General features: G+C 42.7%; 2 protein-coding genes across 3 annotated transcripts; one reads left to right on the top strand and one right to left on the bottom strand.

Moving 5' to 3' along the window:
• Positions 1 to 13: 13 nt before the first annotated feature.
• On the top strand, positions 14 to 2779 carry med19a (mediator complex subunit 19a). Its single transcript, XM_076103947.1, has 6 exons — positions 14 to 374; positions 663 to 785; positions 1128 to 1261; positions 1400 to 1496; positions 1581 to 1675; positions 2377 to 2779. The coding sequence occupies exons 1-6, from the start codon at positions 155 to 157 to the stop codon at positions 2440 to 2442; spliced, it is 735 nt and encodes a 244-aa protein (XP_075960062.1). The 5' UTR covers positions 14 to 154; the 3' UTR covers positions 2443 to 2779.
• A 176-nt stretch (positions 2780 to 2955) lies between these two features.
• Positions 2956 to 25007, bottom strand: slc43a1a (solute carrier family 43 member 1a). 2 transcript variants are annotated; one of them, XM_076103944.1, is made up of 15 exons: positions 24800 to 25007; positions 19678 to 19841; positions 19214 to 19403; positions 18326 to 18381; positions 16879 to 16955; positions 8223 to 8315; positions 7478 to 7611; positions 7245 to 7372; positions 6641 to 6787; positions 6516 to 6551; positions 6283 to 6412; positions 5969 to 6101; positions 5789 to 5862; positions 5413 to 5536; positions 2956 to 5287 (listed from the first exon to the last, which is right to left on the bottom strand). In XM_076103944.1, the coding sequence occupies exons 2-15, from the start codon at positions 19829 to 19831 to the stop codon at positions 5093 to 5095; spliced, it is 1671 nt and encodes a 556-aa protein (XP_075960059.1). In that variant the 5' UTR covers positions 19832 to 19841; positions 24800 to 25007; the 3' UTR covers positions 2956 to 5092. The 2 variants fall into 2 exon arrangements, with proteins under 2 accessions (XP_075960059.1, XP_075960060.1); XM_076103945.1 differs by having other exon boundaries at positions 19678 to 19836.
• Positions 25008 to 25891: the final 884 nt, after the last annotated feature.

The raw sequence follows: 25891 nt of genomic DNA, 5'->3' as shown, positions 1-25891 counted from the left end.
TACATGGGCCATGAAAATAATGCCACAAAGAAGTGAGGAGTCGGGTTGTTAACACACGGATGGATTCAGGGTGAACACCCTGTCAAAAAACAGGCCACGCGCTTGACGAAACTTAACTTTTTCTTTCAATATAAATGTATTACTTGTGATAGATATGACGGAAATGTTTTCAACTCTGTTCGGGCAAAACGAAGCTCAGGGACCTCCCGGCTCGTCGTCTCTGGGTTTCGGACCAGGGAAGCCTCCGCCGCCTGTGCTGCAAAATCAAGCCTCTATGGCGGGGCAGATGCCACCGCAGCTCGGGGATGAAGGGCCTGCCCTGCGGAAGCCCGGAGCCATGAATGAACCGTTCTACTTACTGCGAGAGCTTCCTGGTACTGTCTGGCTATTATTGTTAACTGTTGAATGCTTTGTGTGTTATTTGTCTGTTAATTTAAAAACAGAGTAGAGCTGATATAAAAGGTTGCTAAGCAGTTTGTAAACAATGCTAGCTACGGTTAGCTAGCAAGGTAAGTGTTACCAAAAATATCGATTAAGCTAATTACCGTTACCGGTTCTAGCCCACCTGTTTTTTCAGAGGTTATTTTTCTTTATCTCGGTTGTGTGACACAAAAACATCCACTATGTTTACTACGTTTTAACTCTGCTCTTGGTGTGTTTAGTGGGAAACGAGTTAACGGGCAACACCAACCTCATCACTCACTACAACCTGGAGCACGCCTACAACAAATTCTGTGGGAAAAAGGTGAAGGAGAAGCTCAGCAACTTCCTGCCAGAGTTACCAGGTGGGTTTTATGTGTCGGAATTAAACGTGATGTTAATATTGGAGACTGCACACATTATATTACAAACAAATAAATGTAGTGAAGATAATGATTCATGTGAAGTACAGGACGGAAGTTTCCCCAAGCTACTTTATTCCTGATAATTGTTCTTTCTATTCCAATTTTACTAATTTCCCCTAAAATGACAATACTTTTGTTTGTTTTTATTGTTGATCACAGCTGACCACCTTTACATCTTTTATGGCTGTGTGCTCTGTGTGTTCATGACCTTGTCCTTTCATTTTTTTGTATTTCGATGTCTGAACTTCCACTCCATGTCGTCCTTCCTCTTCTGTGCTGCAGGTATGATCGACTGTCCGGGCACTCAGGACGGCAGCTCGTTGCGCTCTCTGATCGATAAGCCTCCAGTGTGTGGGAACTCCTTCAGCCCGTTGACAGGCGCTCTGCTCACAGGCTTCAGACTACACACAGGACCAGTACGTACTCAATATATCGATATATTAACAGTATATATACAGTATGGCAAAGTTGTATTAGTTAGCATATTCTAGCCTACAGGTGCTCTTGTGTTCAATATTTATATGAAGGCATGTTTTTGTGTTTGTTTTTCCCAGCTACCAGAACAGTACAGACTGATGCACATACAGCCTCCAAAGAAGAAGAGCAAACACAAGCACAAACACCACCGACTACAGGACCCGTTACCACAAGGTCTGACAAACTCTACGTATGCACTAGCGCAAAATAACGCAGCGTGTTTTCAGGCAACTGAGCTGCTTCTTTTTGACGGCACAGAAACTCCATCAGACACTGATCCCAAGAAGAAGAAGAAGAAAAGGGACGACGATCCTGACCGCAAGAAAAAGAAGAAAGACAAGAAAAAGAAGAAGGTAAGAAAATTTGTCAAGCTACCAATAATTCAGAAAGTTGCCAATTAGGCGTGGTTATGGTTAGAGACTGTAAGTGTTTCACAAAATACATAATATAAATAAAGGTAATAATTAAACTTAAAGCTGCAATAAAGGAACAGGTCACCCAAAAATACGTATTTTTCCTCTTACTTGTTGTGTTATTTATCAATCCAGATCTAGATTGTTTTGCTGTGAGTTGGAGATATCAGCCGTACAGATGTCTGCTTCTCCCGAATATAAAGGGACTAGAATGCACTCGGCTCAAAAAGATTCATTTTAAAAACTCAAAAGCAATGACTCTTTCTAGAAGGCATGACCCGCTTACTGAAGATAATCCACAGACCTTGTCGTGAGCAGTTTCATGTAGGAACTTTTTTCCAACACTAGAGTGTGAAAGAGCTTCAAAACAGCTCTGACTTGTTATTGCTTTTTTAAAGCTATGACTTCTATCTATTTGCAAACAGTTTCTAACCCACCCAGTGGCTTCTATCAGATGTGTTACATCATCCCATTATGTTTGTTTTGCCAGACTTCTGTACTCTGGGACCCTTACATTTGCACATTTTTGTCTTTTCTGAGAACATGTGTGGCTTTTGAGCAAAAGATCTGTAATTGTAGCGTTTTTGATAAGGCATGTCATATCATAAAAACGGTCTGTTTACATCTCTGTCCCCTTCCAGAACCGCCACAGTCCCGACCACCCCGGCCTCGCTGGATCACAACCCAACAGCAACAGCCTCAGATAGACAGGAGCCCACTGTGTGCATGCCGGCGTTTGAGCGTGTGTGTGACTGTGCATTTTGTAAGAGGATGCGTGTGTGTGTTTTACAGATAATTGTATTATTGGGAGTATGTTTTAATGATGAATCAATGGTTGTATGATGCGTGTGAGAGTGAAAGGAGCAGCGACACAGTGGATGTGTGATGTAAAGACATGTTACAGAGCAGTGTACAAGGCAGAGACGAGCTGAGTGGTGTTATGGATGACTGAGCAGGCACTGTATGTATGTCCCTCTTTGATTTTGTTGTGATATCTTTTGACCATATTGCCAAAATCAAATAAACTTTTGGTTATTATCTTTGCATGCGTCTCCTTTATAAGTCCTTGTGGGCACGTAGGTCACATGATCAGAAACAGAGTTGCATGGTTTAAAATGCAGCAGTGTAACAATGACCAACATGGCTGATGCTGAGGTATGTTGTTTCTCTGAGAAAATAGTTTGCATGGTTGGCAAAAAAAAAACACAAGTTAAGTACAATGTGTTTACAGCCATTCATTTATTTAACAAATGCACAAGCTGCATATACTGATTAAAGGCAGGAAAATAAGGCATACATTTAGCAACTCATACCAACACTTCAACCCCAAGGGTAAAGAGAGAAGATTAGACAAGCCGCTGTAGAGGATGGTCTTACAATACAGACAAGAAAATGTTTATTTTTGATGTCGAGTCTGTCAGAGCTGTCGATTAATCTTCACACCAATAATTCAGGCAGCAACTTTGAATCCCAAATGCAAAGGCAAAAAAAAAGGTCTGACAACAAGGAACTTTTAAGGCAACTTGCAGAGATACAAAGATGTCAGTTTTAGGACTTATTTGTTTTCAGACATTACAAACTACTGTAAAAGAGGAAAGTAATGACAAATGCCAAACTGGGAAACATCGGCAACACCGATTGTTCTCCACTCACAGTATTTATTGGAACCGACAGACTCAGAAATCACAATCAAGAAAAACCAAACTGTCCTTTACTGCAGGACTAATGCATTTTGTTGTACGGTCCTGCAGGAAAGTGCTGTACTATCAACTAGTTTACAGTTCCTTCACATGGCTTTGATTTACAGTGAAAGATGATTGGTAGAGGCATTAATCTTACATTCATATTTATATTCCAATAAAACCAAGATGGAAGGAAAGGCACGGAGTTGAAACAAAACACAGAATCTCTAATGGCGAGAAAGCAAAGATTCATGAAGCTGAACACATTTAAAGGACGAAGGATATAAAGCAGGAAAAAAATCTACTGAAGCTATCTTGTCACTGAAATGGATAAAAGGAATTAATAAATCTACAAGATACTGTTGCTGTGAGCAACCGTATCTATAACCGTATATATATATATATATATATACGTATACATATATATACATATATATATATATATATGTATATAGTAAAGCAAGCAGAATGTCATAAAATAAAGACACTCCTCAGTTCTATTTACAAAAAAAACAATTTTGATGGAGATGTGTTTGCTTCACAATCAATACGTGACAAAAAAGGCTGAGCTTCATTTATAATTAGCACACTACACAATAAAGGATACTGTAACAAACGCTTCCCTTCTTAATGCTACTGCAGCGAGAGTATAAAAATACACTTAAATACACATTTTACACACACACACTAGTTCATTGCTGTGCATAAAGCAGTACAAAGTGATTCATAACATTGACACACACTGCGTCTTATTTTTCCTTGTGAATTTTCCATAAAAACATGTTTTTCCTACACATAAAAAAATCCAGAAATGCAAGGGCTGACTCAGCAATACCTCCAAAGAGCATTACTGCACAAGGAGAAATTCTGTAGGGATTCAATTTGACATTTTGGGTATTTGACAATTAAAGGATTAATAGCGGAAAAAATAACTTCGATGGACAGACATACGAGTCGGCTGCAGAGACGGTATAAAAAACAGGAAACAGGAGGTAGATATGGTGTCTCTACAACCAGCCTATCTGTGCGTGATCTGTGTGAAAAACTGGACTCTGAAAATACCCAAACCGCTTCTTTCTACGTGCCAGAAGTCTGGTATTCTGTTGGATGCTTTGTTTTATATATTTTTTTGTTTTTGCCAGAGGAATTAAAGTAGAAACAGCAAAGTATAGCCTACCACAAGTTTGCTTCATTTATCATATTTCTGAAACAATATGGAGGGAAAAACGGAAACTTTTCTATCTCTGTTCTTTGGTCTTAGCAAAGATTGTGATGATTGTTCAAGAAATCTTTGAAAACTATACAACAGTATTTCAAGTACTGTGATATCCGCAGTCTGACACACAGGCAGTACCATGTGTGTGCTTGTGAGTGAAATCCATGGCTTCAAATCACACTAATTTGGCCAATAAACCAAAATAAATAAACAAATGATGACACATCTTCTCCCGAAATCAAAGAACTTAAAGTCCAACTCTGAGTCGTAAAAAAGCGTGAGGAATCCTATTTGCTCGAGGGTATGGATTGTGGCGAACAAAATGTGCACCAGCAATGACCAAAATCCAACTGGAAATATCTAAACAAAAATATACATATGGATGCGTAGATTGCTGGTGCTCATTTTGAAGACGAGTACAAATACTACGATTCCCCCGACCCTCCGCTCGGTGTCGCTCTACGCCTCCACAGCAGCGAGGCCGTTGCTGTGAGGTTTGTAGCCGTTGGCCTCGTCGTTGAGAGCCTGCATCTCCTGTTCGCCCGCCCGCTTGTCTCTGGCCTCCTTTTCCCTCAGCAGCTGACTGCGGTGGTAGTACAGGTAACCCGGTAACAGGAAACCAGCCAATGAGAAGATGATGAGGCCGAGGTTGATCTGAAGGATAGTTGGATGACAGAGATGGAAAGTTTTTAGTCATGTAGCTCTTGGTGGGTGCCAGAGTTTATTTTGTCACTCTCTGCAGGCGTATGGAGTTAGAAAAAAAGGGTGTGCGTCCTCACCCAGTAGGGGTCTCCCTTCAGCCTTCCCACCATGGCGATGAAGAGCGGCTGCTGCAGCAGAGCGATCACAGCGCTGATCATGGACTGGAGGCCCGTCAGAGTGCCAAAGTGGTTGGACGGGTAGCTGTCAGAGAGATACAGGTGGTTACTGACAGAGCCCCAGATTAGAGGGGGAAATGTAACAAAACAATGTATTTCTACTTTGTTCAAAATATATCCAATCATGACGCCACTTCAACGATTGCTTTGTAATTTAAGTGGGAAACTTAAAAAGTTAGATCCCTACGGTTATGTTTTCCATATTTCCTCTAAGATGTGAGTTTGTTAAACAGAGCGTCAGATGATGCAGGGGATGAATTAGCAGTGCAGCACTCACACAGCAGCATAAAGGCCTCCGCAGCAGGAGTGGATGAAGCCTCGGACCATAGTGTGGAGGATGAAGGTCAAGATCTGAGGGGAGAGGAAAGGAACACAATCAATGGACCTTATTCTTTACTTGTTTCCTTGTTCTCTCGCTGTCCTAACATGTGTTTGTGTGTTTGTGTGTGCGCACTACCTGTAGAGGCAGGCAGTCTATGAGGCAGCAGCATCCGAAAGCGAGCAGCAGCACGTTGGTGAGAATGAAGGCCCTCATGGCGTTGGTCACTTTCTGGATCTTACGGTCTCTTTTGGGTACAGTGGTCTGCTTGCTGGGACACAGACGCAGAGGGGTTTTAGTATTAGTAGTATACTGGGCCCCTCCCATTATAACGACACCGTCCAACATTCATGTGTATGTCTGTATTTAGAATACTCTTTTCTTACCACCACAATTTTATCATTATTGTTGATTCTACTGCTTTTTAATCAGCTATGACACACCGTATGTACCTCTGCTCTGTGCCGACGGCCTTCTCCTCTTCACACTCCTTCATCTTCCAGTCCATGATGTATCCAATCAGAGGACACGTGGCCAGGCACAGCAGCTGCAGCGTGCCGAAGATGGACGAGTAGAAACTCACTGAAGGAGAACCCATTAAATCAAATAAAGTTGAAAGAAAATGAAAAGACATACCAGAAAAGTTACATAAAGTATATACATTTAGAGCTGAAGCATTACTCACCTTTCTTTTCTGCCTCAAGCACCAGTTGCTCGGATGCTGAAATATAAAATCAAAGACCATCTCTGTCAGTAACTTTTAAATGCTCTTAATAACGAAAAAAAACGACACTATGCTTTGACACTCACGATGCTCAACACCGCCGGTGACCATAAACTCCAGCATCTTGTTCATCGCCCCCATGAAGAAGATGATCCTCAACTGGGACATCCCCATCGTGACCAGACTCCACAGGAAGATGGGAGAGAATACGGACCGTCTGAAGGGAATAGCATCTGAGAGAAGAGGAGACGGTTTGTTCAACGCAAGTGCATTTATTTATTTTTACATACATAGGAGAGGAGCTTACGAAAGGTGATTTCTTACTGTTGTGTCGTACAGTATAAATCCCACGAGGGAGAACCCCTTTCCTTATTGTGACCACTCAGATGTATCTTCAGAAGCAAAAAGATATCTCTGAGCGGTCACGAGATGATTCACAGGATAGATAGGAAGAACATCTGTAAAACTAAATGTTTTTATTACTTTCTTGTAAATTCTTCATTTTATTTCTTCAAGCCCTTTAAAGAAATATATTTAAAACAACAATATTTTGGTTGAATTGGTCCCACCCTGTTGGCGTATGGAAGAATTCAGAATAGTTTTGCGCACACAAGCCGAATGCAGCGTGAGGCGGTGGTATAAAGTAAATGGCTGGGAGCATAACGGATGCGAGAGTGTTTGTTGACTTACTGGGCGCAGAGTCGGATCCATTAGGAAGCTTCTCTGTGGAGCGTCGGATGTCTCCATTTTTCTGGCTCAGTGGCTCTCCATCAGTCTTCTCGTCAGATGAAGGCAGCTCTGGCAGTGTGATGATCTTACTGTTATGGATAAACACACACGTTGAGGATGGAGTGGAGGAACGATGGTATGAGTTTGGCGTCTCTGGGAAAGAGATGGGGCAACAGACCGGCGGACACACTGACCTGTAGTCTACCTCGTCAGGCGTTGGGAAACCTTCAGTGGGCCAGTTGAGGAAGCAGTTGAGACAGACAAACCCAGCGAGACCTGCCCACATCCACATGATCACTTGGAAGGACACACCTGCATCGTAGATCAGCTGGGGAGAAGGGAGAGGGGGAGCAAGAGGCTTGTTTTACTTTTGAAGCAACTCGTCCTTTTAAAATGGTAGCCAGCGATGTTTTTGGCCACTGGGGGGCAACAGAAGAAGTTGTTAACACAACACCGGCATACTACCACCTCGTTAAGTTATCGCGAATGTGTGAATGTAGCACACATGCTTAATTAGCTGGAAGACACTAAAACAATCAAAAGGAGGAACGTCAGTCAGGGGATGATTCTTTGTGGGTTCATCACTACAAGAGACCACTTTGACATGATTATTTGGTTTATTGTTAATACAAAAATATTCATTTGAGCAGCTGTAAAGTTTAAATGCAAAGGGTTTTGAAACATACTTGTTTTAGCTCTCACCCTGTGGCTACACTGAAAATCATCCATCACTTGATCCTGCCACTTCGGATGTTAAAACCTCATTGGCACAATGATGTTATTTTTGTCTAAAATGATCCAATAATGCTGTCTGATTTTACCCATAACATTGTTTGTATTCCGAAAGCTCCATAATGTGATTGTACAAAGGATATATAATCATAAGCTTTATTTGAGAAAACCGTGTCCATTTCTGTCAACTTAACCTTTTTCATTTACCTTGACCCCAGGGAAGGTGACAGCAGAGGAGGCGTAGGAGCCAATCATCAGAGACATGATGGTGGAGCTCAGAGCACCAAACATGTTGGGGAGCTGCAGGGTCGGAGGAGAAGATACAATATACGTCAGTCCTTACACTAATCAAACATGTTCACCCTGACCTCAGCCATGTGATGTACATTATGCCCATATGTCGTGTTTTTAATCTAGATGCAGACTGTTATTGTGACCAGCAGATGGCAGACAGCTGCTTTGTGTGAGCATGATGAACTCGAGTTCCTCTGTAATGACACCGTGAACTTCCTTCCTCTGTAGTTTGCACCCAGTCACACTCCTCTCTCCCCACAGAGCTCAGACTCATTAAAAAAATATTAGTCTCCATGTCATGAGGAAACAAGAAACAAAGTCATGACCCAGTTTGCGTCCTGACCCCATAATTCAAACGCAGACTAAGCTACACTTTGACAAACGTCCACCGTCTTTATTCTGGCTTTTTCAACACATTCTTTTGAGTTAGGATTAGAAATGTGCAAGCCAATCTATAGCCAGCGCTCGATTAACTTCAGAGGGCTCAATGGACCTGGCGTGGGGGCACGCATGACACACGGCAAAGGGAACAAGGTGGTGGGCACCAGGCACTAACACATCATATATTAGGTCGACCTATTTAAGAAGCTTAGCGAACATAACAATGACCTATTGTGCAGCCAGCACACGCAGTGTCCTTTGATTAGAGTATTAAATGGGTCAATCACGATTATAAAATCACATGGGTGGGATTTTAGGTGTGCTGCATGACAAGCTCAGTATTCTCTCTCAACGCTGACCACGGTTTTCCAAACTTCTGCTGGCATCACCTAATCTCCCTGCTGGGTTAGAGTTCACCGTGTGGGGTCAGAGTTTCTTTTTCCACCCAACGTTTCCTCACTGAGGCTGGACCGAATGATGTCAACTCAAGGTGACAATGACGCACTTTAAGCAATTGTTGAAAACAATGAAACCCACCAATTCAGACATTTATTTATTATTTTAAGATGATGTTTGACTTTCTTGGACAGAGGCGTATAGCAGGTATATGATTATGCATTTTGACCATTAGGTTACCAGGAAGAAGGATGGGTGTGTAGATGGGTGTGTAGATGGGTGTGTAGGTGGGTGTGTAGATGGGTGTGTAGATGGGTGTGTAGATGGGTGTGTAGATGCGTGTGTAGGTGGGTGTGTAGATGGGTGTGTAGATGCGTGTGTAGATGGGTGTGTAGATGGGTGTGTAGATGGGTGTGTAGGTGGGTGTGTAGATGGGTGTGTAGGTGGGTGTGTAGGTGGGTGTGTAGATGCGTGTGTAGATGGGTGTGTCGATGGGTGTGTAGGTGGGTGTGTAGGTGGGTGTGTAGATGGGTGTGTAGATGGGTGTGTAGATGGGTGTGTAGATGCGTGTGTAGGTGGGTGTGTAGATGGGTGTGTAGATGGGTGTGTAGATGGGTGTGTAGATGGGTGTGTAGATGCGTGTGTAGGTGGGTGTGTAGGTGGGTGTGTAGGTGGGTGTGTAGATGGGTGTGTAGATGGGTGTGTAGATGGGTGTGTAGATGCGTGTGTAGATGGGTGTGTAGATGGGTGTGTAGATGGGTGTGTAGGTGGGTGTGTAGATGGGTGTGTAGATGGGTGTGTAGATGGTGTGTAGATGGGTGTGTAGATGCGTGTGTAGATGGGTGTGTAGATGCGTGTGTAGATGGGTGTGTAGATGGGTGTGTAGATGGGTGTGTAGGTGGGTGTGTAGATGGGTGTGTAGATGGGTGTGTAGATGCGTGTGTAGGTGGGTGTGTAGATGGGTGTGTAGATGGGTGTGTAGATGGGTGTGTAGATGGGTGTGTAGGTGGGTGTGTAGATGGGTGTGTAGATGGGTGTGTAGATGGGTGTGTAGATGGGTGTGTAGATGCGTGTGTAGATGGGTGTGTAGATGGGTGTGTAGATGCGTGTGTAGGTGGGTGTGTAGATGGGTGTGTAGATGCGTGTGTAGGTGGGTGTGTAGATGGGTGTGTAGATGGGTGTGTAGATGCGTGTGTAGGTGGGTGTGTAGATGGGTGTGTAGATGGGTGTGTAGATGCGTGTGTAGATGGGTGTGTAGATGGGTGTGTAGATGCGTGTGTAGGTGGGTGTGTAGATGGGTGTGTAGATGGGTGTGTAGATGGGTGTGTAGATGCGTGTGTAGGTGGGTGTGTAGATGGGTGTGTAGATGCGTGTGTAGGTGGGTGTGTAGATGGGTGTGTAGGTGGGTGTGTAGATGGGTGTGTAGATGGGTGTGTAGATGGGTGTGTAGATGGGTGTGTAGATGGGTGTGTAGATGGGTGTGTAGATGGGTGTGTAGGTGGGTGTGTAGGTGGGTGTGTAGATGGGTGTGTAGATGCGTGTGTAGATGGGTGTGTAGATGGGTGTGTAGATGCGTGTGTAGGTGGGTGTGTAGATGGGTGTGTAGATGGGTGTGTAGATGCGTGTGTAGGTGGGTGTGTAGATGGGTGTGTAGATGGGTGTGTAGATGGGTGTGTAGATGCGTGTGTAGGTGGGTGTGTAGATGGGTGTGTAGATGCGTGTGTAGATGGGTGTGTAGATGGGTGTGTAGATGCGTGTGTAGGTGGGTGTGTAGATGGGTGTGTAGATGGGTGTGTAGATGGGTGTGTAGATGCGTGTGTAGGTGGGTGTGTAGATGGGTGTGTAGATGGGTGTGTAGATGCGTGTGTAGATGGGTGTGTAGATGGGTGTGTAGATGCGTGTGTAGGTGGGTGTGTAGATGGGTGTGTAGATGCGTGTGTAGGTGGGTGTGTAGATGGGTGTGTAGATGGGTGTGTAGATGGGTGTGTAGATGCGTGTGTAGGTGGGTGTGTAGATGGGTGTGTAGATGGGTGTGTAGGTGCGTGTGTAGGTGGGTGTGTAGATGGGTGTGTAGATGCGTGTGTAGATGCGTGTGTAGGTGGGTGTGTAGATGGGTGTGTAGATGCGTGTGTAGATGCGTGTGTAGGTGGGTGTGTAGATGGGTGTGTAGATGCGTGTGTAGATGCGTGTGTAGGTGGGTGTGTAGATGGGTGTGTTGATGGATTTGTAGAGGTGAAAGCATGTGGGCTGGTGACAATTACGATGACAAACCTACAAACCTTGCTAAAATGAAAAAGGGATTGTAAAAGGTGTTGATTCTATAACAGTGTCCATTAAAGGTCCTTCAACCTGCATGAACTGATTTCAGACCACTTGAATTTACAAATTCAGCAGATATGGACCTCAGCATTTGATTAGAGTCGTGTTTGGGGCCACCTGATTAACATAAGCCCATTGCTTAATCTCCTTTTGGTCCTACCTACTACTGAGGGACATTTCTGGCTCCTTAGCTGCTAAATGATTACCAGTTAGCTGCTAACTTAAAGAGGCAATAAAGGCTTGTTGAGCTGAGGGGGAGAGTCAACAAATAATTATCTGTGGGTTTGTCGCTAAGAACGACCCCTTTTAATTAATATAAGAATATTGAATATAGAAGCTTTTTAATCAGAGGCCAAACTGATGTGTCATTATGTGTTTTTATCATGAATGTTTGTTGTTTACAGCTTCTTAAAATATGATACGAGTGTGGTTTAAAACAATGCAGATTTGTCCCATTTGCAGAGGACTCCCTGGTGGACCAGAAACTATGAGATAACTTCCACGAAAGGCTTTCTAGGAAATTCATCACCCTATATGGACATTCCTAGAGCTAAGTCATGAGGCCAGCAAGACCTAAAGGTCGAAGACGTAGGGGAGAATTAATCTGGGCTTTTCTTTGAATATATATATATTTTTTGTGGGAAGGATTGGCTGCTGATAGCCTGTGGTGACAGTTTGTGGCTGGCAGACTAATATGTGCGTGTGCGTGTGTGTGTGTGTGTTGCAGTGGAGAGCATGAGGTCACTCAGGGCTGACACAACAAGGGTAGCAGGTAAACAGGAAGTCAGAGGGAGATGAGAAAAAGCACCCAGGAGAACACCCGTCCTCATTCAGCGATTCTGAGAATCGGAATACTTCACGGCCCGACTGTGACCATGAGATACACAGCGCCGGACTCTCCGGCTGCGGACACAGGGAAGTTTGCATCGCTAAGTAATGTTTAAAGATATGCCAGCCATGCGAGATGTCAGCTAACCGATGTTTGCTTTCACAAGTGTAGGAGTGTGTCTGGTTGATTTGTGTGTGAGGCAGAAAGCAGAAAATAAGCGTGAAATATGTGTATGTGCATGTGCCAGCAGCAGGCGTGACTCCCACCACTCGTGTTCTGGCAGTTCTCATAAAATACTGTACATGTTTCAAACGGGGCCTTGCAGCACATGTCCTGCGTGCCAACGCGAACGACGGAAACACGTGACTTTATGGAGGCAACACGAGGGTCAACTGGTGTCAGAAATGGAGCTTTGGCCGTTCGCTTGTCACGACTAATCAGTTCAGGCTCTACTCGTGCTGTGCTCACTCACTTGGGTGTTGTGTGACTTTGGGACTGAGTTTAATTAAGAGCTTAATCACGAAGAGAACGGGCCAAATAGTAGCTTAATGAGCGCTGATATTCTGATGCAGCTCTGAACACGCGAAAGAGAGGCAGAATCAAGAAAAATGGAACAAATGGGAACGTAGGAGGGAGAAAGAAGGATGACGGTGAATAAAAATAAGCAAGGATAGAAATGAGGAAAGAGAGAGGTAGAGAGAGGAACAATGTTTTGAGTTTGACTGATCTCCCCAAGCCACAGCTGCAGCCCGTCTCTCTGTGGAGATCCCGGCAGGAAACACTAAACCACAGCTGATTAGCACCGGCTTCTTCTCTCCATGTTAAGTCTCTGCCGCCCTTTCTCGCTCTTCATAGATTTGTCAAACCTTTATTCCTCACAGCGTTGGCACAGTGCTCATGTCCAGCTGCACTACACTTATGTAACACTAAAAAAAGTAGTCTAATGTAAAGGCGGTGGTTCAACCGCCCTCTATGGAAGCCTCAAGCCAAGTCGTGGAGCTTTTGCTTTTGGAGGTTTCTTCGTGTTTCAAAGAGTCATCCCCAATTCCCCGTGGTGGCCTCTATTTGTTGGGCAACTTTAAATGAAGCTGAGCCACTCTCTGTGTGCTGAGACCAAGGTTAAGACGTGGAAGACTGACAGCTCTCATATTAACGCAGCGAGTAACAACATGGGAGACATGCCACAGCGCTATCAATGAGCACTGGTATTCTCATGCAGGATCTGTTACACCAAGTCCTCATTCCTTCATTGTGTGACTCACAAGCCTAAAGTCATCCCGTACATAGGTAATGTGCACCATTACCGGTGGTTAAGAATGACGGGAAACAGGACGCCCTGAAGGTTGTGTGCTTCTGGTAAACCACAAGGGTCTGTTGGCACAGGTTAATGAGTAAAATAAGAATAAAGTCAAAGGTTTTTCTTGCAAATGAGTTTTTGATATTGTAAGTGAAGAAAGAAGATGCAGCGGCATGGAGCTATGACAGAGTTAATTATAACAATCATTATTTGAACCCCTGCAGTGAAACCGTCACAAATTACACGTTTACAGGTTTTTAATCTTCAAAATGTTATTTTGTCCACAAAATAAATAGTTCAGCTGAACTGGTGCTGAATGACTCCTTGAAATAAAACCCACAATCCTTTGGCCTCTTGTCTTTGCTGTAAATTATTGGCTCCTTCTGCGGAATTTACATTTATCTGCCAATTTTATGCTCTTGTTTGCGACATGACTTGACGTATTATTACTATACACATAGTTAATGTGCACACAACACGGGTGCTAATAGTGTCTTCAGGGCAAGGGGGATTTACCTACTTTGTTAAAACAGGTAGATCTCTTCATTAGCAAAATCTAAGTTTAAAGGTTTTATATTATGATTTCCACCCCACCAGATAATGTGAACTTATATTTTGTTCCTGTATATCATGAACTGCCAAATGTGATCGTATCAAATCATGTGAGAGACACTCAGGGGCTGTCAGGGGGGGTTATGTGAAACTGACTACAGAAGGACAAGTGTTCCTTCCTTCAACAACAACAGAGTTATTGCTCTCAAGCACATGATTTACATCAGGATGGAAGTCCTTGTGCTTTTTACAACAACAATGTGGAGGTCAGTCAATGCTGGAACACAAAACCCAGTTAGCCATAGAAGGAGAGACACATAAAGGTCAGACGGGGACAGAGAGGAGGAGGGAGGGACTGGAACATTACTCAAGTGTAAGTGTGTGTGTAATAATAACCTTGTGTTTGTGTGTGATTAATTGAGTGGAAAGAGTACAGTGCCTTCCTGTGTGAGAGCTATGTGAGTGTGTGTTATTGGCCAAACAGTTTCCATGTTGCTGCTACCATGACTCAACCGTGCATTGCTGATAATCATTATGATCGATAACAAAAATAATAGATGTGTCTTTACATTACCACATTGGGTGTGTCCTGCATGCTTGCTAAAGAAAAGTACTGGTAGCAATCAAACCTTTGGAGGATTTTGAGAACCACTTGGCAATAATCTTTTCTCGATCGACTAATTGATTAATCAACTAATTCTTGCGGCTCTTTGAGATGTCTTATACACGTTTCCCCCGAAATTCAGCCAGACATATTTGGTATGTTTGGTAAATTTGGGAATACCGTTGACATTTGCGCTGCATTCACACGGCGATTGCCGCTGATTACGTCGGCAGTCGGTTGTCATGAAATCGTACCGACCCTCCTCCGGTTCCCCCCTAATTTACCACTTTTAGCTCTTTCAGCTCTGTTGCCATTGTTTGCACTTTTCACTGTTAGTTGCCAGCTCAGCCATTGCCATGCTGAGAGCTGTGTGGAGTCAATCCCTAACTGATAGATATGCTCCGAATTTCATATAGAGCTCCTTTAAAGGGTTTTAAATCACCATCTGTCCATTGAAAATGAAGATAATTTGCGTGACTGTGCTAAAAAAACACCTTAAACAAATGGACATGGATGATATGGATGGATGAAAAAGGTTATTTTATCGTTTCCTCCGAAACAGTGACGTCTGCTGTTTATACACATTGTCAGCAGTTTTCAGTGGGACATATACAGGCACAGTTGGCTGTGAAAGTGCAGAATATCTATTTAATTTGAGACAGGTGTCTCAGCTTTTCTTTTCTACAGAGTCGGGCTGCAGTCGCTATACAGGGCCAAGATCATAAGAGAGGGTCATCTGTACACTCAGCTTTATTATCCAAACATTTGTTTCATCTTCGTCTCCCTGTGTGTACATAACCATGGACACATGTGTACATCCACATGTGTGCACAGTCATGCAGAGTTGAAAAGGTTCTGCATTGATTTTCTGCTGACCGCTGGGCAGAACAGAGAAACAGGAGAGAGCGGGAAGATGGGAGGACGAGAAAAAAGGGAAAAAGGGAAGTGAGAGGAAACAGCAGAGACACGAGGACGAGCGGCCTTGAGTGTTTCGAATAGAGGTGAGTGGGCCGGGCCTTGGGGAGAGGGTGTGTGGTCAACTGCTGTTCGTTATTGGTGGAAACACAAACGGGAGACTTTCCATCTGGGATAAACCACGTGCAGCTCTGACGGAAACACTGTTAACTTTCACGCACGCACACAAACCTGAAATACTTGCCATGACACAGGAGGCAGCAGCAACAATAAAACAAGCTACATAACGTTGGTGCCAGCTGACACATCACAAGCCGACACACATGCCTGACGTGAGTGTAAACAAACACAGCTCCCAGTCACAGCACACTCTGTTTCCTCAGCTGACACAAATAGAGGCCCCGGCCACGCGGAGCCTCTCGGCTACCAAAAGGGTTCTGCTCATTTGTTCCAGGAACACAAACCCTACATATGTACTTTCTCAGAATATGAGTTACGTAACCACAGTAGAGTCTTTCAGAGCTGGGAGAAAAAAAGGCTAATTTTGTGACTAAAACCCTGAAAATGTATTCTCGTCCCCTTGACGCCAACATGTATACTGACCAGACTGAACAGGATGTGTTTCCCTTTGGCTCAGAATCTGACATGATTATTTAAATAACTTTATGCTCTTTGTGTGTTATATTGTCTTTACTTTGGAGCCAGTTGTAGCTTAAACAACTGGCCCTGTTGTTCTGTCATGGCTTTCTTTTGACAACTTTAAACACACTATAAATAGTCCCACTGACAACATTTTGGAGGCGGTTAGGGACAAACACACAGTACATAGTGTGAAAGCAAAGACAGCCTCGGAAGCATTACATGACTGTGTAATCCAAGTTGTGGTTTTCATAAAAACAAACAAAGCTCGCAAAACATTGTCATTTCTTTCGTTCTCTACCAAGTCAGAACAGGTCTTATGTAAAGATGTTAATAACAACATGCAGGTGGAGAGGACCTCATCCACCAAAGCAATGAGAACTGGCACAGAGAGGGAAAAAAACAACGACACCACTTGTTATAAATCAAAAGCTGTAGCTTTTCCTGAACACTGTATCTGTTTTTGAGCAACAACCAACCATCGTAATAATCGAAGAGGATCAACTGTTTGACCCCAGATGTCTAAGTGAACCAGGAGACATGATGTGTAGATATCAGTATTATATTCATGTATATTCTCCTCCATTGGAAAGTGATAATCTGTATTTCTCTGCTTCCTGAAGTTTGTGTGTCTCACCGTGAGCGAGGTGAAGGTCAGGCAGATGCCTCCAAAGCCATTCAGGGAGAGAGCCAAGAAAATAAGTGCTGACAGATCTGCAGAGAAAAACATAAACACAGAAGAGTTAGAGCCGAAATCAACTCTCTCAGAATAAGACTGGAGGACATGTCTTCCACCTCGTCCACCAAAAGTTTTGACTATTTTTAGCGATTTCACTAGAAGATGAGGCGAGAGGCTGAATGTCATGAACAGGGTAAGACCAAACATGTTGGTTCAGTTACCCCACTGCTGACAGCTGAGAGGTGTACTTATGAATTTATTCTTTTTTTAAATCTTCTTTTATTGTGCTTTTGTTTGTTTCTGTGATGTTTGTACACCTACATTTGTGAGTTTATTTGTGCAGACTGCAATGAGCAATTAAAACAAAATTAATAATAACTTGAAAAAAAGATGTGTGGGGATGGGGGGTGTCCGATGCTGCTAGATGCTGTTTGTTTAGAGGATATTATGGCCCTTATAAAGTGGAATTAGCACTTGGTACAAGCGCTCAATAAACAGGCGACAGGAAATAAAATATTGCATTTTTTGGTAGCACACAGGCATTTCCTGGTGTGTATTTATTACCAGCTGAGCCACTGTGTTTTAACAATGTGTGTTGTGTAGAATGAGGCGGCCTGTCGGAGATATATATGACCTCATTAATTAGCACTTTCAATATCAATCCACGTCCGAGAAAAGAAAGTTCGACAACTTGTTGTGATGGCACTTCGGCCAACACGGAACAGGTTTCTGATATTAAGTAACAAAGTTAGCGAGTTAAAACCCGCAACAAATGGAAACATCAAGGTTAACTTGCAGTGCCCATCATATTCCATCTCAGAGATTATGGTCGTAACCGGCCACGAGTATGAAAGCTCTCTCCGGAGCTGTTATCAACCGAAACTCAGGGACCGGAGCGGAGAAAGTGGAGCAACACACCTCCATCTAACACAAGAGGCAAGTCTTGTACAAGACGGTCTCAAAGTCATATCCTACTGACACTGGACAGTTTTTAAGTGGTTGCACAATACATGGCAATATATTTATATTTATTATTTGTATGTTGCCATTTATTGCGCAACCCCTGAAAAATGTGTGTATATATACACACACACTTGTATATTTTGTATATTATAACTGAGAAAACTTGTATATTTGTATATTTAAGTATTCTAAACTTGGTCATTCTTGTCTTAGCTGTGAGTATGTTATATAATATGGATAAATGAACAAATGCCTCTGTAAAGTATGTGAACACTGAGAATGTTGCTCTCCCAGACGAAGACCTGTTTGTCTTTAATTACATCACGATCTCAGCTGCTGTGCCTCAAGATAACTGGAACGCATGTACAGATCTCTTATCTCACAGTTTGCAGTTGATTCACTGACATCCGGCACATGTTTTAGTGTTCGTGTTTGTACTCACTATGAGGGTCGTAGGCAGACAGGGCCATAATAACACAGGAGAGACCGAAACACGAACTGTAACAGAAGAACAAGGGCATTTCAAATGTTTGCATTCTGTATATTTTCTTAGCAGACTGACAGTCACATTTATATGTAACACATATAGAAACTCCCAGAAGGACATGATAGAAATGCCACAGGACAACTACTAACATTAAAAGTATGTCTCACAAAACAACAGTTAAGCCGTTGGTTATCTGCCCAAGACTGAAACTCTCTGTGGTTTAACAGCCTTCAGCTGCAGATATTATCAACTTTCATCGTATTTTCAAAGTGTCGGGCTACTCAATGTCATAGCTGCTGAAACTGTGAATGAGAACGAGAAAAAGTGTGTGTGTGTGTGTGTGTGTGTGTGTTTTGCAGGTTTTTTACATTTTTCTGTGTGGGTGCATGTCTGTGAAGATACTACTCGCAGTCCTGCTCCATTCTGACAGTGCAGTTGTGTTCCCATGTTTCCACACCCAAACTGAAAGACTTAGTTTACTATGGTATGTGCACACGCACTCTACTGCCCCACCTACATGTATTATTCACAGCCTTTGAAATAGACCGTGGGGAATGTTATCTGTCTGCATTTTTTCTTTCACTATAACCTTAGTTACCTTAGTATTACTTAAGGAACTTACTTTCCCTGCAAATCCTCACCATCATGACATGTATAAAGACAATGTGAAGAATTCAAACCTCCAAATGACAAAGCCAACAAGTTTTCAAAAAGCAAATTTGAATCTTAAGAGATGTAGGTTTTTGTGAATTATACTGAACATAAAAGGTCACTTAAACACCCAGCAGACGTGCACATTCCCTTACAAACGTCGCAGGCCGGTGTCTATTGTAAAACCATTACCTGCCCATCAGGCGAATTGGGCGAGGCCCAAACTTGTCCATCAGGATACCGAGCGGCAGGGTGGTGGCGCTGAGCAAGAAGGATCCGATGGTAAAGCCCAGATTCAGCATCTCTTCCTGATCCACGCAGCTGATCCACTCCGACTCAACGCTGGAGGAGTTGGGCAAAGGCACGATCACAGACTCATTCCCTGTGTGTGGAGAGAGAAGAGAGGTGAGTGACAGTCAAAACATTTGGAGTCTTGGGTCAAGAGATGTTTAAGAGGAAAGCGACCAGGGACCAGATTCTCCTTCTTCTTTTTCCAAATTTTCTCTTAAATGTCTCTTTCATGCCAGACAATTCTCATAGAATTACGAGAAATCATGAAGTATCAAGGTGATAATACAACGTTAAGTTTGGAGCTGTTATAGGGAAACAAACCAACAAATATTAGGGTCGTGTGATGGAAAAGGTTCTGATTTTACCCGAGCACAGGTGGGAGTAGAAGCCTTCCCTTTTCAGCATGATGAGCAGGGAGCCCCAGCCCAGCAGCACCGCCGAGCACAGCAGATTTTCAATCACCGCCGTCACGGCCATCCACCAGCGCCTCCTGTAGGCCTGGAGGAGAGAGGGCGCCATCGCTGCTGCTCTGGGGTGGAGGAGAAATTTAATTTATTTTCTAACATTTGAGATGTATTTTGAGATGTAAGGCCATGTTAGTGGGTAACTGCCACATACAGCAGCATGTCTAATAGCCTAAACTTCAATGCAATGCCTGTCCCTAGATCAGCATTTATACAAATGGACAAAACGCAAGAAGAAGAAATATTAAAACAGCACAAAACTCAACATAAGAATATATGCTAACTAGGACTGAAGCTACGGGTTACTTTCCTTATTGATACATTTTCCACTCATTTTCTTGATAAATCAATTAGTGTTTGTTAATTGTGTAAAATGTTCATCACAACTTCCCAGAGCTCAAGATGACGTCTTCAAAATGTCTTGTTTTGTTGAATCATCAGTCAAAAACACAAATACATTTATTTTACGATCATAGAAGAGTAAGAAAACAAGCAAATTTTCAATTTTTAGAAGCTGAATTAAAATCTCTAATTTTGCTTATACGTACATGCTTGAACTATTATTCAATTATCATGTTTTTTGTCGATTGACCAATTGTTGCAGCTCCAATACAAATGGCACAAAACACATCCAATGATGCAATAAAATAAGCATAAAACTAAATAACAAGCATGAGATCATTCATGACTACCGATCCCTTTAAAAGCTGAAAGGAGTTGTGTGGGCCAGAAGTCTTTACTGATCACCAGAATAGAGCAAATATTTACAAAAGGGCATTTTCTTTCTCTTTATTGACTTCCACAAAATAGACAATCTGTGATGTTTCATTAGGTTTACTTCACTGGGGAGACCTGATGGAGCCCCTTCGAGACAGGACATTTTTGCCTAATGAACCCTTGTGACCAGTCATTGTTTTGTAAATCCCAGTTGGGTACCTGACACATTGTCCTCAGATATCCTCCCACTGTGCTGTCTACAGAGCCACTATTTAACCCTTGATTTTGACCGGCGGAAACAATGCTGAGCGCTCGATGTTACTGCGTTTGTCCTGGAAATAGAGATAGCATCTTAAAAGGGGCGACATTTCCGTCTGAAAGTCAGAGTGAAGGAGTCTCTCCACAGCATGTAACCACAGTTTAGTTTGGGGGTTTATCTAACTGGAATTAATGTGTTAAAGGTGGGTGGTGATGCAGCTTTCATGTAAACAAACAACACGCAGGCTAATAGAATACTCAAACTCATGACGTGACTGACTAAATAAAGTCGGGTTAGTCATGACCGCCTGGAAAGTACACACACTCACACACACACACACACACACACAGGACAGGTCATTGGTCGATGCAACCTGGGACTTTAGTGACCAACAGAATCAGTCATGACCGCCCTGACAGGATGGCACACACATTCACATCTAAGCCAGACATAAAGAGCCAAATATAACCAGCTATTCAATTTGGCGGAGAGCCAGAGAAGAAGTGGAAAAGAACAGAGAGAAGAAACAGTCTCAGCCACTTGATTTGAAGAGATGCGGGTGGGTGGCGGGGGGGGCTGCAAGTCAAGGCCTCAAACAGAAAACCCTTTCAGCAGCTCCTAATGAGGGCACGTCTTCAGCATGTGAGCGTGTGTTTGTATGGGAGAAGACGAGAGGATCTAACGGGACAGATTTGTCTCTGCGTGTGTCCATGAGTCTGCGTATGTGCTGGTGAGGCGTTCATGTAATGCGATTATCCATCGTTCACTGAACTGCCTTTGTGCTGGAAGGAGAGTTTAAAAAGGGGGATTTCTGTGTAATTGACACCCCATGCTGAAAACCCCTTCAGCACAAACACACGCTCAACTCCCCAACTCCCAACAATGAGGTGACAGAGTGAGACGGCACTCATTCACTCAAGTCATGTAAATGTATAATCCACAAATAAACCTGTTAAATAAACCACCAACTTGTTGCCTACGGTCTCAATCAGGGGGGAGACTAACGGATAAGGACAAGTAGGGATTGTTTCTGTAGTTGTTTAATCTTCTCCTTCAATTTTTTAGCCTGTAAAACATTAAAGAAAACGTGAAAATGGCGATCACAACATCCTAGCCCAATGTGACTTCATCAAATGTCTTGTTTTGTCCGACCAATTTTCAATTTACTGCAACGTAACACCAAGAAAAGCAGCTAATTCTCACATTAGAGAAGCTGGCACTGTCCACCTGTCGACATATTTGCTGAAAAAATTACTTAAACAAAGATTTGATTATTGAAATAGTTGCTTAATAATTTTCTGTTGATCAACCCATCGTTTCATTGACTAATCATTGCAGCTCTATTGGAAATCAATCTCATTATCGATAAGATGGATATGATTGTGAGTCTTCCTGACATGTGAATGACAGTGGTACATTTTCCTCCTCAGATACTGTATTGCATCATATGTAGAGACACTTGATAATCTATGACACCATCATTACCCCTCTCACATCCATAAACTTATATCAAGATCTGAGTCTTCATAATGAGCCACAGAATTGTTGACGTTAAAACATGACCTTTTGAGTTTGGGGAGGATGTATTAGGGACATTTTCCACTAACTCCTACCGTCGAGTGACACAAATTAAAATGTCAACCTATTTCTCTGTCGGAGCATTTGTCTGTTCGTGTTTTATTACTCAGCAAGCAACTGCTGCTAATGATAGCATAGAAATGCAAATAGCAAAGATGATGCAATAAGATGCAAAAAGTGATCCTGAAACCCTGATTGAATATCTTTAATCTTAAATGTGTGTGCAGTCCTGTCAACACCAGTAATTCACTTTAACTTATCATTCACTAACTGTTTCTTGTAACACCATGACTTTAAAGGCAGGGGGTCAGAATAGCAGAGTGGGCCCAAAAGAAACACAACATTACACTTCTAAGGCAGTGTAGTGCCAGTTTTGTGTCACTTTGGGCAGCATTAATCCTCTCCATGTCCCCTCAGTCTGACAAACACACGAATGCAGTCTCTTGTTTCCCTAATTATTTGTTTATGTGTTAATCCAGCAGAACTGACAGACAGACGAGTCTTTCAAACGTGAACATACACAGTCTATTGAAGGTTTAAGTATAGAGGCGGCTGTCACATGGATTGGATTTGCAGCGCTGTGACTGCTCCACACAATGAATACACACTCATTGCTCGGGAGACAATGTTGTAAATGCAACACAGAGTCAAATGGTGTAGAAGAAAGGTCTGTAACAAAAAAGGTGTCAGTTGCTCCTGAGTGTGTGTTTGGTGTCAGGTTATAAAACCACGTGGACTGATGCAAGACACAAAGGTATTGCCAGCTCAACCATTTGATCTGCTGCCTCCACCTCTGGTTACCACGCATTCTTTCTCTCTGTTTCCCGCCTCTTTGGAGTGCCCTGGTGTTGGTGTTGGTGTGGTGTTGTGAGCCGGGAACGTTAACACACACAACCAAAGACAGGCAGACAAGCCGAAACACAAAAAGGCAAAGACTCTCTAGTCCTGGCAGGCAGTTGTGAGCACTTCTCATGACACTGCGAAGTGGGTGTGTGCGTGTGTGGCAGGTGAAGTCTGATCTGAGCTGAACTTCCTGAAATACCTGCGCACCAGCAGCTGATGCAATGTTGCCATGACTAACTCCACTGTTATGGCCATGTAGAGTTTTGGTATTTATCGTGGCGGCTATTATATCATATCTTGGATTATATAACAAAACAATACTGAAGCTTCTGTATTATAATGGGAGTTGGCCATGACATATTTCAATCATCACATGTCCTGCTTCCTTTCAAGTCTGTCTGTTGATGCTCCCATCCAGCCCTGCTCTTTTTTCCCCGCGGGGATGTTTCTGACCTTGACCAGCCGTGTTTATCAACCTCTGCCGGACATAAAGGGCCGCAGGGCAAACTCTTTATCCTCACAAGTTTCCAAGAAAATAAACCACGCACTCTAGGAGCCTCTGTTCCCCGAGGAGTCCAAGAAACTGCTGCCCAGCCGGCGAGCAGCTGTCTCTCCGCGGGCATGACCTCAGCGCGGGGTCCGGTTACCGGAACCGCGGGGCACAAGAAAGAACCCCAAAAGTGATGGATACCCCCTGGTTCCTATATAGCCTACCACACCTGCCTACAGGTGACAGTGAAGGAGGCAGAACGAGGCGTGAAATCATCGTCACGAACATGTGGCAAAAGTGATTTATAGTGCTGGAATGATTCAATGATCAACAGAAAATGAACTACCAATGATTCTAATAATTGATTAATGAAGTAATGTGAGAAGCAAATAAAAAGGCCACTAAACAAATATTTGCAAGTTCAAGCTTTCTCTAATGTGCGGAGTTGTTGCTTTTCATAGTTTAGATCACTGTCAATTTAACATATTTGGGTTTTGGACAAAATATGCCAAAAAAAGCTGTCACCTTGGGTTCTGAGAAAATGTGATGGGACATATTTTTCATTATTTTCTTAAGAAATTAATTTACAGCCAAAATGTAGAAGAACATTTGGTTACTGAACTTTTTTTAAAATAAAATCTGACTGTAAGTTAGAGGCTATAATTAAAACACGCCTGCAACCACTGCATATGTTAATAATAATTAAATTAGAATGTAATAAAACATGTGTCTAGTTTGTAGCTATGTGCTTATTATATGCTTACAAATGAGCTCTGTGACAGAATTTGGGAGACACCACTCAAAGAAGCAACAGCATGAGCAGTCACTTGAATAGTCACTTCCGACACAGCCCTTCAGTATATTACTGTTTCCACTGACACGTTCTCGCTCTCTGTGTGAACGCCCAAAACGTCAAACGTTTCCCCCCACGACGCATATTCGCCGCCTTAATACAGACAGTGTAGACTATTGTATGTAACGTAAAAGTTTCAGTTTCATGCCACGTGTGAGGATGTGCCGCCCGTTCGTCCTGCTGCCGCTTCATGCCGCCAGTTTACACACGTCATGCTGAGGCTTACGATACGGACTAACAGTAGCAGCTTAGTGAACATCTCAAGGAAAACCCATTTACTTACTTCAGTTGTGCGTCTTTTCAGAGAGGAAACAAAAATGCTTGAAATGTTTTTGTTGCTCACTGAGTGAAAAAAAGTTAAGGATTTAAAAATGGTTGTTCTTGTTAGGCACAAACCCTTGAATGAAACCGATCCCCCTCTCTCTCTGCTTCCTTTCTTTCTCGTGTAGGTTTCCTGCTGGTCCTCGGGAGTGTCCACGCTTCTATGCTTTCTCTGGTTTCATTACAGACTCCCCCTCTTTTTTCCAATTTGACTTCTAATTCGCTCCCTCTTTCAATGGGTGGAGAGAGACATTTACATCACTCAACTGTGCAAAGTTCCTTCATGGAGCCTAAAATGCTTGATGATGACGTCAAAATAACTATTTTGCTGCAATGTTTCCGTGGTGGAAGAATTCTCAGATCTTTTATTTGTACTGTATGTATACTGTAGAAATGCTCAGTGACAAGTAAAAGTCCTGCATTCATACTCTTATGTAAGTACATATTTGCATCAGGATCATCAAAAGTAAAAGTACTTCTCCTGCAGAATGGCCCATTTCAGAGTAATGTAATATCATTGCATTATAATTTGTAATGCATTATTTTAAGGTTGCAGCTGGTAAATATCTGATGTTGAGAATTTGCCCCGCAGATCAATGAAGACTTTATCCATAATAATATTTCATAATTTCTTTGGTAATTATATTTTGGATTAACTGATTGTTCTGAAGTTGTCCAATACATGTGGTTGAGTAAAAAACACAATATTTGCTTCTGAATTGCAGTGGAGTGGAAGTATAGAGGAGCATAAAATAGAAATACTCAAGTAAAGTGCAAGTACTTCAAAACTGTTCTTAAGTGCAGTACTTAGTTACTTTCCACCACTGCAAAAACAAGCTGTCATTACAGCAAACACAAGCTTCATCTACAACAACTTGTACTTATTGTTTCCCTGACAGTTAATGTCTTGTGGATGTTAATTCAAATTTGATTACACATCCAGAAGCCAATTTAATCTTATTAAAAGTAATCAACACGCTGTGCTCCGTTCACAAAGAACAATAAACATTTTATTACACACATTTTACGGAACCCTATCACAAGAAGTAGCCTG

Source organism: Anarhichas minor, unplaced genomic scaffold (assembly GCF_050575085.1).
Source record: "Anarhichas minor isolate MPS153535 unplaced genomic scaffold, ASM5057508v1 ptg000028l, whole genome shotgun sequence".
Lineage (NCBI taxonomy): Eukaryota > Metazoa > Chordata > Actinopteri > Perciformes > Anarhichadidae > Anarhichas > Anarhichas minor.
The sequence above is the reverse complement of the archived record's forward strand: the minus strand, read 5'-3'. Positions and strand labels throughout refer to the sequence as shown.